At 40.5% G+C, this 16927-nt stretch overlaps 1 protein-coding gene across 2 annotated transcripts in view; it reads left to right on the top strand.

Moving 5' to 3' along the window:
• The window catches only part of CACNA1D (calcium voltage-gated channel subunit alpha1 D), a 1248477-nt gene that overhangs the window by 1025694 nt on the left and 205856 nt on the right, over nucleotides 1-16927 (top strand). For both annotated transcript variants that reach the window (XM_069206436.1, XM_069206437.1), the window contains exons 36-37: nucleotides 7819-7915; nucleotides 13848-13950. In XM_069206436.1, coding sequence (XP_069062537.1) covers nucleotides 7819-7915; nucleotides 13848-13950 — 200 coding nt within the window. The remainder of the gene's footprint in view (nucleotides 1-7818; nucleotides 7916-13847; nucleotides 13951-16927) is intronic.

Genomic DNA, 16927 nt, shown 5'->3' on the forward strand with positions numbered 1-16927 from the left:
TGGGGAAAAACAGATTGTTCTTACTGGAAACAAATGTGAAACTTCTCCAAACCACTCTATGACGTGTAAACAGGTGGCATTACATGAAGTCTGTAATGGAACCGTGGCCAATTTGGCATGTTACTTGAAGGGAGTGCTTGATTCGGCCAATGTTTCATTTACTTTCAAATGGAAGTTACCTGATGCTAAATGATCAAGGCTGTTGTGTGATGAGAGCAGGTTCCCTCTATGTGGTCTCTGTTTCTCAAGTAGTGACCTGCTGTAATAGCATACCGTTTCCTCCCATGCATGAGATTATGGTAGCTAATTTGTGGCCTTCCATTCCTACCTTTAATGTTAATTTCAACAAGTTGAGCCAGCTGAAAGCTCTATTGTTTCAGAAAAACGTGTCTCTTATATGTGCCCTTGAAACTTTCCAATTGCGAGTTGCAAGGTTGTCCTCTGAAATACAATCGCTGTTAAACACCAATTTCCTCAACACTTTGGTGAAATTCTGAGTTGCATCTTTAATGCATCCAGCACCGCAGGTGTTGTACACATTTTTTAAAGCTGTTGGGTATGGTTTTGTCAGCACTTTCCAGATTGTTACTGAGTGATGCCATCTTTATACACTGTATTGTCGAGTGTTTTTGGAGGCATACCACTTGTGTTATTCTTAATTGGTGGTATTTTAATCCTACTTTTGCTGCACCGCAATCGATGTCTCATCTCGAAGCCAAATGGTGACGATACTACCCCATGTCCAGTTGTGTCATGAGCTCACAATACAGTACTTTAGCATACCTTTATTGGCGGAACTAAGTGGCAGCTGGTCCTTGTCCTTTTTGCCAGTATGGCCTGTGTTCCCCTGTCTTTGGTGCCCTTTCGAGTGTGCACTAAACATTTGTCTTGCAGAACAATTGGTAAAATCTACAGACATGAATCTACTGATGTCCCCATTAAGGGTTCATTTTTGGTGTTCCATGAGACTGCTGTTGCTTCACAATGCCTCCTATAAGCCATTCTATGTGGCTATGGATGCTACATCTCCTGGATTCCTTATTTCTGGCTCACTCACTGTGGCCACCACACAGGATGCTGCCGCCTCAGCAGCAGCTGAGGATATTGACCATGTTTGTTCCTTCAACTTGCTCACCGAGTCTCTTGTGGTTCTGTTGCCCTAGCAAGCTGGATCCATTCTGGGTTCTATTGATAATGACAAAATGGATGACATCCTGGAAGTGTCCACTGATTTTAATATTTGCCCCTTATTCTATGTAAATTGTTCTGATTGATTTTATATTTTTAATTGACTCATTTTTAATTCAGCTTGTTACTTTGCTTGTTGGAGTGAATATTGCATTCCTTTTATAGCCTGGGTGTTTAGAATCTGTCTTTTCACACCCAATGGGAGAGTGTAGTGTGGCCCTCTTGGACCAACATTGGTTCCGTATTTTAGATTTGTTTTATATTCTACATTTTACATGTTTTAGCTGAAGTGTTTTTAGCATGGCTTTTAGCAGTCACTTTTGCACACTTAGCTTGCATTGTATTATTCTAGGAATATATTGTACGAGTTGCTTGTTTTAGTTAGTCTTTTCTCAACATATAATCAGTGCATTCTGTTCACGGCTACAAACACAATACACAATATCCTAGTGCCTGAGTTGCCCTTCAGGAGACATCTAGACATAACTCAGCATCAGTGCTGTGATTCTAATACAGTGTGGCTTTTGTTATATAAATGGTACACTGACCCGGAAGGGGCAGAGGGCACTGCAGCCACGACTTTCCTGGGACAAATGCTGTGTATGGCATGCAGCTTTGCTAGCGCTAACCTACCAGTTTCCCAAGAGGATTGGCATTCACACTCCATGCTGACTCTGGACTCAGTTTCCAGGTATAGGACTAAGGCTAATCCCTTAGATCAGGCAAAGGCAGAGGACACACCCACTATGCTTTCAGAACAGTGTTAGGGCTATGTAGGAACATCTAAAAATCATTTGCTATAGTTGTTTTATTCATCCTCTTTACCATGTTCGTATTGTTGGTTACTCTGCCTTGTTTCATCTGCCTAATTATCACAGTTCATTCTCTTTATGCAAGACTGCAGTTGTTCAATAAATGTATTGAAAACTTATCTCAAATCTCTCTTGTGTTTCGCTTGGGCATGCATGAGTAATACAGCAAAAGGGTGAGATCTGTTTCCACAACTTCCTTGGGAGTCAGAGTGTCATGTTTAGGCTGCTACAATTACCTTTCACCTCTGCAGGGTTAGGGGTGTAGTTGAGGCACTGTGAGCTAGCCAGGAATTGGGCTGGCTGTTTCTGATGATGTGGACAGTTTTATTATCCCTCATTCTGAAGTTCTCTCATCCTAATATGCCGTCCTATTATTTAAGTAGGAACCATATAACAATGCCAGACCTAATAAGCCCCTGGAGGAACAGGCGGGCTGGAGCGATGATTGTCGTTGCAGGTTTGGGGGTGAGCAATACACATTGGAACAATGGATGGGTGTGAGTGAAGAACTAGAGTGCGTGGTCAGCAGGGGCAACAAGAGGGACACAGGAAAGGGGTAGAGGCAGAGAGGATGAAGCGGGTCACAGCAAAAAAAGGAAGATAAAAATACACAAGAAAGAAAGAGTGGACTTGGGCATAGCAGAGGGCCTGGAGGGGCACCTGGGCCTACATAGTGTAGTTATTTAAGGAAGCTTTCCCAGATCTTCTGGAATGGAATTGGGAGACAGAGATTCAGAGAGCACATTGATTTCCACTGTTTAAAAAAATATATATATATCTGATATCAGTGGAGGACAGAACTATCCAAGGGCCATTATTATATACTTTGGTAACTTCTTGCTGCGGCAGACAGTGTTTGAAAAAACCCGACCCAATTTAAAGACAAATGTGGAGGGAGTATCTTTTTTTTTCAAGACAAGACTTTGCACATGCTACGGTAGAGAGATGGTGGCGGTTGAGGCAGTTGATTGCACCTTTCCAGGAGGCAGGGGCGGAAGCGTATCTTCTAAGCCCGCTTGGTTAAAAATCATCTACAAATCAACAATGCAGACTTTTGTATCTGAAATTAAAGCAGGGGAATATTTGCAGCAATTAAGAAGCAGCAACAGTGGTGGAAATTAAATTGCTGTATGGGTCTGGGTGATTAGGGTGATTCGGGGAGGCAGGGTTTTTTGTCTAAAGGGAGGCTCCCTCCGCTCAATCTTGCTGCTTTTTTGTGTTGTGTGTTTTTATTTTGTACTTTTTGTTCTACCTTGACTGCTGCTAGTGATAGGTGGGAACTGTGGCGGTGGAGAAGAATTTAGATTATGCTAGCTTTATTAGCGGGCTGGGGTGGCGGGGTGGACGACTTCCATCTTACAGGCTTAGTGGCCTGGCGATCCTATTTCCAATGTTATGGGTGGGAGGGTAGGATAGGGAGGGGAGGGTTGGTTTTGAGGGGAAAGGGTCGGGACCGATCAGGGAAGGGGGGAGAGGGTGTAAACGGACACACAGTGGGGAGGATGGTAATAATGCGAGGGGTTTCTTTAAAGCAAAATTTAAAAAGATAATGTGGCTGGCCCTGGCAGGGTATGAGAGAAGATGGGTAAAATATAGGTCAGGAAAGTAAAATGCATATAGCTACAGTGAATGTCTGTGGGCTCAATGATAGTAAAAAACGCCAGCTGGTAAGGGAAGCCTTCAAGGCCGATATTATTTGCATGCAGGAGACACATATTGCAGGCGCGCAGAAGCATTTGATGGAATTTCCTGGATGGAAGCTAGTGCCACATACAAGCCAGAACACTACTACCAGAGGGGTGGCCATGGTTACACAAATCATGTTCCCAGTGGTTGTAAAACAGTTTACGATTAAATTGGGTCAGTGGTTTTGCTGGAATGTTTGGCTAGAGAGTCCAAGTTCACAATTTGCTCAATTTACAGATCAAATGTGGATGATCCGGAAATTCTGGACTTAGTTAACACAGTACTCGTATCTTGGGCAACCCCGGTTGTAATATGTGGGGACTTTAATATACATTTAGATAATGAAACCCCCATTCAATAGCAAACGGCATACCAGGGTAGAAAAAACAAAGTTTATTTGGCACTCTAGACATTAGTATCAAATTATGTTTGGCAGAGGTGCAGGCCGCTAGAACCAGGCCATACCTTTTTTTCATAATAAGTCAGTCAGGCTGGATTATTTTTTTGTGTCAGCATCTCTGCAAAATTGGTTAAGGATTGAGAGATATCCCAGAATGTTATCGGATCATAATCCGTTGGTTTTGGTGGTGGATCTAGGGAAGGAAGGGACACAAGTTAAGTCTTGGTCTTTCGATAGAGCACTACTAGCAGACCCAGTGTATGTACAACAAATAAAAGTCTGGATCCTGGAGTTTTTCAAGATAAATCAGGGTTCTGCCCCTTGCCATATAGTATGGGATACGTTTAAAGCTGCTGTTAGAGGAGAAACGCTGAGGTACGCAGTGAGAAAAGAGAGATTGGGCACTGAACAATTAAAGTCGATACAGATAAAGCTGACTGCAGCTGAACAACGTCTGGGGGAGGAGATGCAGAGTAAGGGAGAGATTTCAGATATTTTACACAAAATAACTGCTACAAAAGCAGAGGCCGTAAAGATTTATATGGAAACGGCAGCTGCTAAATTTCTGGCATATCGTCAGGAATGCTATGAATATAGCGAGAAAGTTGGTAAGCAGTTGGCCTTAATAATAAGGCAGAAGCTAACTCATGGCAGCATTAGTACACTTAAGAATGAAGAAGGGCAATTAGTTAGCAGTGGCCCTGAAATTCTAGAACTATTTAGACGGTTTTATCAAAAACCTTACTCACAAGAAGGGCAACTCCAGGAGGAGGAGAAGCTCTTAAATATGGGGAATATTCTGCTGGGACAGCTGCAGGAGGGAGATAAGAATGAGCTGGAAGCGCCTGTGACAGCCAAGGAAATTAGCATAGCAATCAGCGCTCTGGCAAGTGGCAAAGTAACCAGGGTAGATCAGATTCCCCTTGAGTTCTATAAAACCTTTTTTTTAGAATTACGGAAGGAACTACTCAGTTTATTTCTTGAAGTACAGTCAGGGTCCCCACAACCGACTTCATGGGAAGAGGCCAAGATAATAGTCTTTTTGAAAAAAGACAAGGAGCCGCATCTACCGGGCTCATATCGACAATTTCCTTAATTAACAGCGACGTCAAAAGTTATGCCAAGATACTGGCTAGTCGATTAAGCCCAGTGATTTCTAATCTTGTATCTCCGTGGCAGCACAGGTTTATTCCTGGGAAAGGCACAGGCAATCATATCAGACGTTCAGCTCCCAATGGCAGTTATACTGCTTGATGCAGAAAAAGCATATGATCAGGTCCATTGGCCCTTCCTATGGACAATTCTGCATAAAAATAATATCGGCCCTAGGTTTATTAAGGCGAATCAGCAGCTTTATCATAACCCTTCCGCCACTATGCAAATAGCAGGGTTAAAATCAGCTCCCATTATTATTCAGAGAGGCACACGGCAAGGCTGTTCGTGTTCACCTTTGCTGTTTGCCCTATATATCGACCCTTTGATAAGGTAACTGCTTAACAATAAGCTGATCAGCCCAGTGGAATTGATAGGGGGCAGCACAAAAATACTCGCCTATGCAGATGATATTGCGGTTGTTACAACTGACCCCACGACCGCTTTAAAGGAAATAGAATATGAGGCTGTACGGTTTGGAATGGTGTATTTACTGAATAAAACTAAATGTCAAATATTAGCTAATGGCTGGACAGTCTTCGAGGATGAGCGCAAAAGGACTAAGGTCCAATATCTAGGAGTTAAGCTGATGGCTAACCTTGATGAGATAGTAGAAATAAACCTGGCCCCAGTTTTAACAAAGGCCAAGCAGGACCTGTACCGTATCAATAATTTGCATCTCTCGCTGATGGGATGCTGTAATGTGATTAAAATGAATTTTCTACCTAAAGTGCTCTACTTTTTTAGAACTATACCATTAGAAATTGGGCAGGAATGGTTTAAACAAATGGAAGGGCTGACTAGTAATTTTATATGGTCTTACACTAAAGCACGCCCGGCTTTTTGCTTTTTAACGCTTCGAAGGGAGAGAGGGGGATGGGCGCTCCCTAAATTCAAATTATATTACCTGGCGGCTGTATTACAATATGCACAGACACTATATTTTATGTATTGAACCATGCAAGATACTCTTCCCTAAATCTATACACTAATTTTGGGTAAGGGGGCAGGGGCAGTCTTCCTTCGAATTTTAGAACCTAGCTACTACAAGAAGGTTAAATTTAAAACGATCAGATCTGCTTTTAAGGTGTGGGCGCAGGTTAAGCGCAAGATAGGGATGGGGCAGGTTTGCTACTATACACCGCTCTGGAACACACCTATGTTTCCAGAGATCTTCAGAGATAGGTATTGTACAGGATGGGCTGGTCGCGGGATTCAGAAAGTGGGAGACTTTTTTTCAAGGGAGGTCATATAAAGACATTTGAGGATTTAAATGCAGAGTTTGTCTTAGGAAGCAGAGACTTTTTTAAGTTCTTGCAGATTAGGAATTTTTTATTAACTACCTTTAAACACAACCCGTGCGGGGGTAGGTTCAAGCTGATGGAGGCTGTGGATAAATCCATAGGCTGTACTATTAGGAACTTGTACCCGCTCCTTCTAGATTCAGTACAGGATGATGTGCCACTGCTTGTTAAGAAATGGGAATTGCAGGTAGGTGGTAATGAGTCTGCAGTTTTTGAATCCATAGATATGGCTCAGAATGTCTTAATGTCGTCCGGCCCACAAGCCCAGCATTACATGGTTTTGTATAATTTATATTATACACCGGCCAAGATTGCCAGCTGGGGAAAAAGAGTGGGTAACACTTGTCCGCGATGTGGAAGCTCAGAGGCAGATCTTTGCCGTATGTTTATTAACTGCAGGAAATTGTCAAGGCTTATAAATGAAATATCTGAACTCTTGAGCAGAATATTAATTTAACACCTCAACTGGTGCTGCTGGAGGTTGATTAGTCTGTCTGTAAGAACCAGTCAAGATATTTTTTGTTCTTGTCAATGTCCGTACTGTGTGGATGTGTTGCGTCTGATTGGCGGGAATCTGACCCTCTGTGTTGGAATCAAGGGATTACACGGCTCTTATCTGCATATCATCTGGAATACTGTTTATATAGTATAAAGGGCGCCGCATCTAGGAAAAAAGGTTCCAAAATTTGGGCACCATTGTGCTCGTGGCTTCAGGGCCCTGAGAGTGGGCTGATAAAAAAACAGATTGCTGATGAATTTTCCTGCTCTTTTCACATGAATATTTTTCTACTCTGGTATAAAAATGTTTATAACTGATATTTGAGATTTATGTATTGATCATGATGCCCTCTCTCTGATGAAATTTTATACCGCTGTGTGTCCAATAAAAAAAAAAAAAAAAAAAAAAAAAAAAAGAAAGAAGGAGTAGAGGAAGGAAGTCAGAAGCAGTGAATAAGGAGGCCTATAATTGTAAAGATGTCCCTATTGCAATCCAAAGCAAGCACCACACTGGAGAAAGAAAGGTACAGCTTAACAGCCAGTAGCATCAGGAGACAGAGGAGAAATACTTTTCGGGACTGAACTGAGATGTGATTGACAGTCTCAAGCCAGAGAAAGAGGTTGGTTAAAAAAGGGGCCCAAATTCCACTCTAACTTTATTGTAAGCAAGACTTGTCTTTGACAGGTGCTATGTCACCCCTGACCAAAAAAACATATTTTCTGTATTTCTACATCACAAATCAATATATATTGATAAATTTCAAATGTTTTCTTACAGGGGAAGAATTAAGCATCTTGATGTTGTGACATTGCTTCGTCGTATTCAGCCTCCACTTGGTTTTGGTAAACTATGCCCACATCGAGTGGCTTGCAAGGTAATGTTGGACATTACACTTTAAACAGATCCTCTGAAAAACGTGCCTCATATTTTTGACAATAAAAATAACCTATTCTGTTTTCTTGGGCAGAAAAATAACTATTGTTAATTTAAGGGAGAAATATGTTCATTTTTATCACCAAAATCTTCATGCATTTCAGCTTGACATTACAGTAGATGCCAGATAGCGCTTTACTGATTTCTGACTTATAAGTTTTTCTCCAAATTATCATTTTAAGTTAAAATGGCTTCCTTTCACTATCTGTTATTCATTCATTTCATTATCCTAATTGTGCCAAATATTTTAGTTGTCTTGAGGAACACCGGTGAACGTCCGAGCTGGGAATCTTAAATACTGACTATCGCCTATGAGAGAGTATACGAATCTAATTATGCTGTAGACACATCTCTAAGAATTATTTCTACTCAAACCATCTGCTAGAGTTTGAACATTTTCAATGTGTTTTGAATTATTTACTACTATGTTCTGCAACAAATGTTCTCATGTATTTATTCTTCCATGTTCAGAATCAGATTTCTCTCTATAAGAGTGGTATTAGATTCTTTGAAAAAAACTCACATTTACAATGGACACACATGCCTCATTACCTAGACTGTAGATTCCCCGGTGACCTGTAATTTTGTGCCTGGAGCTATATTGTCATCATTATGCTAGCAGGACTTACCACATGACATTTCCAAGGATGCTGAAGTCTAGGGTAAAGGTGTTAGTGTTATGGAACTGAATAGGTACCTTAACAGGTGTACTTGTTCACTGGATGCTGCAGACTACTTCTAGGTTGAGACTTGTTTCATAAGAAATGAAAATCTAATTCCTAACAGCTGAACAAAATTATGAGAGTGTCCATCTTTTTTCAGTGGTAAATTCCACCCATTTTACATGCTGTAGACATCTGAAATTTTGTTCTCCGAAGCAGCTGAGACCTGATTAAAAATCCAGCCTGGCACTCTGGCAAATCAACTTTGTGCAGATGTTGTACACAGTTGTTCAAGTGTCAGATATGCAGTATTATCGTGACACAATTTGTTTATTTCTGGTTCCAAGAATGTGACATTATGTAACAAGTACATGCTTATCTGGGGAAATCGGGGCTTAGATGTGGAGACTTTCTTTGACCTTTGGTGAGCCTAACTCAGCTGACCTTTGAAGGAGATAAGAGAAAGCGAGAAAGAAGAAGAAAGGAACAAAGATTTTGTTCCTGTGGTGAAAGGAACTTTGATACAAGTTTGACATAAAACATATCCTTAGGGCGGGACATGGATTGTACTGCTGCACAAGATAGGAAGTCAAGGACTGGGAATTTTAGTACAATTCACACATGAAGCATTGCCAATTGTGGGCTGGTTTTACCATTAAATTATCTTGCTTGACCCTCTTCCAGCAGAGTGTTCAGTGTAACAGTGAGGAAAAGAAGACTTTCTGGCTTGCAGCAAAGAAGAATTTCCCCTGACAGTCGAAGGGAGTGGAGAGATTTGTCTCGAGCATTTTCTTTAACCTCTGGCACTAGAAAGTGTCAACGTGAATGGTGCTAACATCTTGCAAACCCTCAATGACATATAAGTCAATGTGAAGAGCGGAGATCAGCCTTAAACAGAGAAAACGATAGGATTTTCAGAACAAAATCAGTTTCAACTGGACATTTCTGGAGCCTCCTCCTGTGAACACCCAGGGAAGAACAGAATGATCTGTAGCCAAATATAACTGGTGCTGCTGCAGCGAACTCCAAGGATCTAGCTGGAAATGGGCAATTTGCCTTGGACCTAAACTAAATATGTGAAGATCCTGCTGCATCTTTGCTTGCTTGGTATCTGAGGTTGCAGAAAATCCCAAGGCTTTTGCAGTCAAGAAACTGAAGATAGACTACCTTTTCTAAAGCCGTAAGTTCATCTCTTGAGGACTTCAGGAAGGCCCCATACTTACTGAAAATTATGAAACCATTTCATTTTGGTATGTTTACCTTCTCTGGGTTTTTAGCATGAGATGCAGAGGAATGCATAGGAATCCCTAAACAGAAGTATCCAAACTTAGGTAGTCCTGCTCGGCAAATGTGTCAATTCTTGCCCTGTTGAAGGTTTCCATCCTTCATGATTTTTTTAGTCCTTTCTCCACAAATTTTGTTTCAAGTCTGAAGGTAAATATTTTGCCAAGTTTCCATTCCGGTGTCTAGTTCCTGGTCTACTGCACACCGTAGACTAAAATTATTATGATGTTTTTGCATAATTCTTCATCTAATTTTATTAATTCATATAGCAATTTACTCTCCTTTTCTTCTTTACTAGACTACTGCAGCCAGTCACCTTGTTATGCTGCATGACAAGGAAAGGGCAGGAATGCGTACAATTAAAAAACATACAGCACACTTCTGCCTTTGTTCCTATGCTGGTGCTTTTTTGGATTCCTAGCGCCAACGCAGGCAAACTTGCCCTATGGTGCAAGGTTGCCTGCGTTGTAAGGAGGATTCTTTTTGTGCAGGAGAGGAAGTCTTCCTACCCAAAAACAATCCCCAGAGGCGTTTTTCTCTTTCTGTGTGTGCTGCAGAAGATATTTCTTCTTGATATAACTCACCTGTGAAGGTGTAGCATTGTGATGCATTTCCAGGTCTACCACTTTTGGTAAATCTGGGAATGCGTCAAAATCCATGGGTGTTGCATGGAAACACCTGCACATCACCCATGGAAGGCCTCCCAGGGGCAGAGTAATGCAATGCAGCAATTTGCACTGCATTGCATTACTCTGGATTTATCAAGCCACTCAGGGCCACGCAAGGTGGCCTTGTGTGACTTGATAAATCGCATTTTGGGCTTGCATCGTGCAACCCCTCTCACAAATATGACCCTTAGTTTTCAAATGTTCATGTATTTTTACTGTAATGGTGCTTTTGGGCCTGTTGTTGCTTTTCTCTCAAGAAAGCCTTGCTGCTTGAGCCCAACTATCAAAGGTGACTGAGAAACAAGTTTATCTTTTGTGAGTCCGATTGTTTGGGCTTTGTGTTTGGGCTCATCCACTGCCCATGTCAAGCCCATGTCAAACAACGCAATCTACTAAAGACTCAATATCAGAACTTGTTCAATGGCATGGTTCCTTGCAGGTGTGAAAGTCGTTTTGGTTTGTTTGGAGATCTTGGGTATTGAGAGATAGAGCCTGTTCCTTAGTTTATAAAGATATGGTAGTAAGCAATTTTGATTTCCTTCTTCTAGCTATGCATCCATGTGCTTGAGCTTTTGTGCCTGTTCTTCGAAATACATGTAAACCCTCTACAGTCTGCATACATAGGGGCCTATTCATAAAGTTAAATTTACACAAGAATAAATCTATATATGTGTAAATTTAATTTTATACTTTGTAGTAACTTTACTACTTTTGGCTATTCATTACTGAGTATAAAGTTACTGTAAAATGTAGACTTCATGGGGTGGAACCTAATTTACAAGTGCCAAGTTACTACTAGTGACTTTTCTCACGTATGCGGAGATGTCACTATGGTACTTACTCTAACATATTGCATGAATAATGCTTTCTGTTGCACAACTATTGTTCATGATTCTTCCACTTGACAGCAGTGCATGTCTTTACTTGGTAAGAGACCTCCTTGGCATGCTTCAAAGTGTTTCGTAACAGTTGAACCCAGTAAATTAACCGTAAGCTAGGTGCTATATAATGTTGAACTACTGCTGTCATCTGTGATGGTGCCACAAGAATCTCTTCTTATCACAACTATTAGACATCTACAGGTATTCTAGGAGACATCCTGAAAGCCCAGAATGCTGTCCATTATTTGTGCATGGGTGACACACACAACTGCCTTTCATTAAGCTAGTGTAGGTATCAAGGGTGCTGCTGACTACTTGAAAGATGTCCATGATTGCATGCAGTGTTACTGGCTCCTCAACAGTAGTGATAAGAATAGAATTTGTTTCCTGGGCCTCTTGACCTTTTATTTTTAGCATTCACCTAGACAAACTTTAGGGGGGCCCTCTCTGTACCAGTAGAGGAGGCTTGCGACCAGTGGTTTTCAGGATTGACCTTCAAGGTTCTCAAGGTACTTAAGGTAAACGAACACAACCACAAAAAAATACCTTCTGACAGTTTCACTCTCTTTGTGGAATCCTCCTGCCTCCTCTCCTAAATAAACAGATCACTGTGATACTGTTTCCAATCATTTACTACAAAGACTGCTCCACAGATCTGCTACAAAAGTCTCCCTTGAGTGTAGAATAATGCACTCCCAAATAATATTGTTTGAAAGGCCAGAGCCATGTCACTCCAGCTCTAAAAGCTCTAAATTGACTTCCAAAGCTCAAGTGTTCACATACTTTACAAATATCCTAATAAAAAAATACATTCAAGACCCTGTGCCTAATGTTAAGGCTTTGTGTGGTTATTCTGATGGATATATCACAAGGTTCCCACCCAGCAGAGGGCTCAGGATTGGCCCACAACATTTGCTTGAGCAGAGCAAACATAATTCATCAGAATATTCCTCAGGGATCAGCATGTTTGCATGTCCTACTGGAATATATTAGATTTAGAGGAGACCTTTTCAGATTCCAGTGCAGCCACTCCTTCATATCCATACACAGGAAGACCTCTATTCAATCTACTTTCCCCACCCTCTGTAAGGCACCTTTCAGTATTTCTTTCACAGAACTCTAAGCCAGTCTTGCTGTCCACTCGTGGACACTACTGAGAATCTAGTGACCCCCTACTACCGAGGCTTTTACATCAACTCAATCCATACATGGCGATTACACTGCCATATAGTCATTGCTTGAAGTAACAAGACCCTTTCCACCCTTTTACTAAAAGCTGTAATCCTTTCCTCTGCATAGCACTCTGAGGGAACTAGAAAGGGCACACAAAGGTTACAAACCCCCCAAAATAAAATAACAAAATTGATGTGCAGTAGCGATTACAGCCTCTCCTTTCTGCTTCCTTTGTGTTTAGGACCACAACACATAATGCTGTATGTGATCCTCCATTTTTAGACCACAATGGCCACTAGTTAGAAAAAACTCATCTTCAGTCCACGTACATGATTTTAGTTCTGTAAATAGCAGTAATAGTCTTTGTTGTGTGTTGTGGGGTTTGCATTTCCTTTAACTGTTCGTCCCGTTCAGGCTCTGAACTCTGTATACAAATTCTAGAAGGAATGGTGCAGACAACTGAATTAGTCCATTTTTTAACATTGATCGCTTTTCACTCTGTTTGTCTGCTGTTCATGCTATTTGCCAAGCAAAAATAGAATCAGGATTTGGTTTATATGAAAATGTATTACTGTTATTTAGACTCAGCATAAGATACTCCTTGGTTATTTAAAGTATTCCATCATCTGGCACTGTCTATAGTGTATAAGAAGTGTATTCATTAAACACTGAAACAAATCTAAGAACTAAAGTGTTGTTTTGATATTTATGACTTAGCAAGCCTATATAATTATTTTAGGTAAACAGAATACAGGTATACAGGAACAGTAGCATTATATTAATCTTAAGTAATTTTCAAGTACAAATAAGTAATGATCTAAGGTGAGAGAACATATTATATTATATTATTATATTATATTATAGTATATTATAGTATATTATATTGTATTATATTATAATATATGATAATATAGTATGGTATGTTATATTATCTAGATGGAGGTGTAGAACTATATAACTAGCCACAGCTTATCAGCCATATATTTTGGCAATACGTTGTTGATTGAAGACATGCCGCTTGATATCCAATTTTATCGAAAATGTCACCTCTTCTCAAATTCACCAATATACACAAATATGAATTATTATTTTCAAAACTCCTAGTTCCTTTGCATGTTATGAGTATATGTAAACAGTGTATAACTGAGAGTTAAAAAATAGTACTAATATTACTAAGTTGATAGTAATTTGTTTTTTCTTTTCAGAGGTTGGTAGCCATGAACATGCCTTTAAACAGTGATGGGACAGTAATGTTTAATGCTACTTTATTTGCTCTTGTGAGAACAGCTCTGAAGATCAAAACTGAAGGTATGTATACTGCACATATTATCCATATTTGTCTCTTTATTGCCATGGCCACACCTTTATGACCATCAGTATGTCATCTTTTTTATTATTCATTGAAACCCTGTTAACAACTACTCCAGCGTTTTTGACTGGAGAAATGGTGTAGTCACTGAAAGCATCATTCCTGGACTGAATTTGCTAATTTATTTACATCCCTACCAAAACAACAGGCTGTGGAAATCTTCCCTTTCCCAGCCTCTACCTGTCTCACGGAATGACAGGGGACATACGTTGCTAGTGCCTCCTCTGCCATTTAGATCATGATCGACCTGAGATTGGAGAGAGGAGGAGGAAAACGCTTTCTTCTGTCTCTCTTGCAGTGAAGAAGAAAATACACAATACTTAGTCATAGATGTGCAAAAAAGTATATTGATGCAGGGGATAGAAAGATTCCTCTTTCCTCCACTAGCAGCTCCCACTGTAACTGCAAAACACAGTGAGTGGTGGGATGAGGGAGAAGCCTCCTTTTTCACAACCACCTGACTTTGCCTAAAATTCTAAGATCCTAAGGATGGATGAGGAGGCTATGGATGAGACCATTGGAAGCAAGGCTCTACACAACTATTGGGTTATCCTCCAATACATAGTTTGGGAAGTGGGGGGGAGATGCAGAGAACAACGCAAGTCATTTAGAATGGATGGCAGTATGTTCTCAGACACAATAGACTCTACCACCAACAAGCCCACCAACCTATTGTAGCCTCATTGTCGCCAAGAAGTAAGAACATGTATTCGCTCAACTAACTTGGTTCAAGCATACACACATTCTTTAATTAATACTCAGTGCCTTTTGCAATCAGAGGTCTTCTCCTGCAGCTTGCACCCATAATTTATATAATGGTTCCCTGTTCATATGCTGGGAGTTTTCTCCTAGTACATGGGGGTCATTTCTTTTCTTTTCTCTTCAGGACCTCCCTACACAGGGCAGACTTTCTGGTCTACATAGACCAATGACCTTTTGTGACAGTCCTAAGTTTTTTGGTACTTTCAAATCCTATGTTCATTTAAATGTACTCCTGCAGAGAAAAACCTTTTGTTTCAAACTTCTTTCCTTTGGAAAGCTCTCTCAGTGGACATTCGAAAAGAAACCAATTGCATTAAGTTTTGAAAGGAATTAAAACGTCTTCGGGTCCACTAATTGACCTTCACCTCTAGTACTCTGGGTAGAGACAACTCAGCTCATGTTAGAACTTTGTATCAATGTACTTTAACCACTTACCAATGGCTCACTCAACAATGAAAATTCTGTCATTGACTTTACTTAGAAATTGATGTACTTACTTTACAGCTTAATATGCAGGGGCTCAACCACACTAGTCATATTTGTTACTGGTATGAACCCTTTGAAAAATAACTTATATGAACCAACTGCTTTATTAAATGGATTGTTTTATAATCTACGCTTTTCAGGGGTTCCCACAGAAGCTTGCTATGAGGTGCTCAGGTAGCCCACCTCCCGGGTTCACCTTCCAGGTGCCTTAAGTACCTGAAATTAGACACTCACCTATGATCATCTTGTGACTTGGGACGAGGAACTATTAATGTGGGTGTTTGCCCGCACTAACATTTCCTATCCCCAATAGCGCAAACACATTTTCACTCCTGTGCTTTTGGTAGCAAAATCAGAATGGGTCACCTGTTTCCTGATACAGAGAGTGATGACCTATGTGGAGTACTGTTTATATAAACAATACAAGTACAGCCCTTGCTGCCCACGAGAACCAGAGTAAATGTAATATAAGAGGGTTGGCCCTTGGCTCTCATTTGTCAATACCTCTCATTAGCTGGTGAGGTATGTGATCTGAATTCATTACTGACATAGTCTTGAGTATTATCAAGAAAAGGTACAGGATACTCTTTTTTAGTATAAAATTTCATTTGTTGTATGGGAACTGTATACAATTCTTATATCACTAATGATGCAGACAACGCAGTGCTTAGTGTACAGAAATACATATAACTACATAAGGCAAGACCATGAACAAGTCCCATGGTTGTACAAAGATTCTGAAGAACAAACATAGGTAGCAGTCATATCTGTGCGAATATGGTATCTCTTAGCAAAATTTGAAACGCTAAAAGCAACCTAGGGAGGAGATGTGGACGTTTCAATCTGTGCTTATTTGTTGCGACTCCTCAGATCATGTGTCATCTGACTAAAGTTCCAAAAACAGAAATATATTAGTGTCCTTATTTCCTGTACCCAGTATGAATTATCACTCAGTGAGGCCTAGTTATCCAAAGTACATACTCCCCACAAACAAAGTGAGTATTCGGACCCTTACCACGTTATCCACCTGAAGTTCTGCAATGCAAGCAAGACATCCAATTATCATGTCAAAGTCAGACTCAACATAGTGTTCCTTCCCAACCTGTGTGCAATCCAAGAATACAGTTTGAACAGTGTTTGCACCAAGCAGAAACCAATATGTCAAGCACTGTGCACCCAATTATGAATCTTGTGTGTATAATCCAATATGTTGATTAGATTACTGAGTATCCAGGAGCCACATCTGTGAAATCACACTTGCAGTGCCCCAGCATGAGTGAGTCACCTCTATGAGAGCTCCTAGCATCTATTGAGGTACCAGTGTCATGCGGTATGCTATGCTTCTTCTTCCAAACATTGAGTTAAATCACCCTATGCCAAAATGCCACAACGTACATGCAATGCATGTGTCTCAAATAACAACAGTGCCTCCTGGGACACTACACCACCTATATGGTCCCATCTGTTGTTCCTATTTATTCTGGAAGATAATCCAATATAGTCTTTAAAAAGTTGCCCAACCCATTCTTTGGCCTCTTAAATGCCACACACAGTATCTAAATATCGATATGGCACTTACCAGTCAGAGGAACACCGTTTCTACTTCACCAAACTGTCGTAATTACTGCAGAAGGCTGTGAATGTGCAGCAGAGGCCCCTAACGTTTTA

Source organism: Pleurodeles waltl, chromosome 9, assembly GCF_031143425.1.
Source record: "Pleurodeles waltl isolate 20211129_DDA chromosome 9, aPleWal1.hap1.20221129, whole genome shotgun sequence".
Classification (NCBI taxonomy): Eukaryota; Metazoa; Chordata; class Amphibia; order Caudata; family Salamandridae; genus Pleurodeles; species Pleurodeles waltl.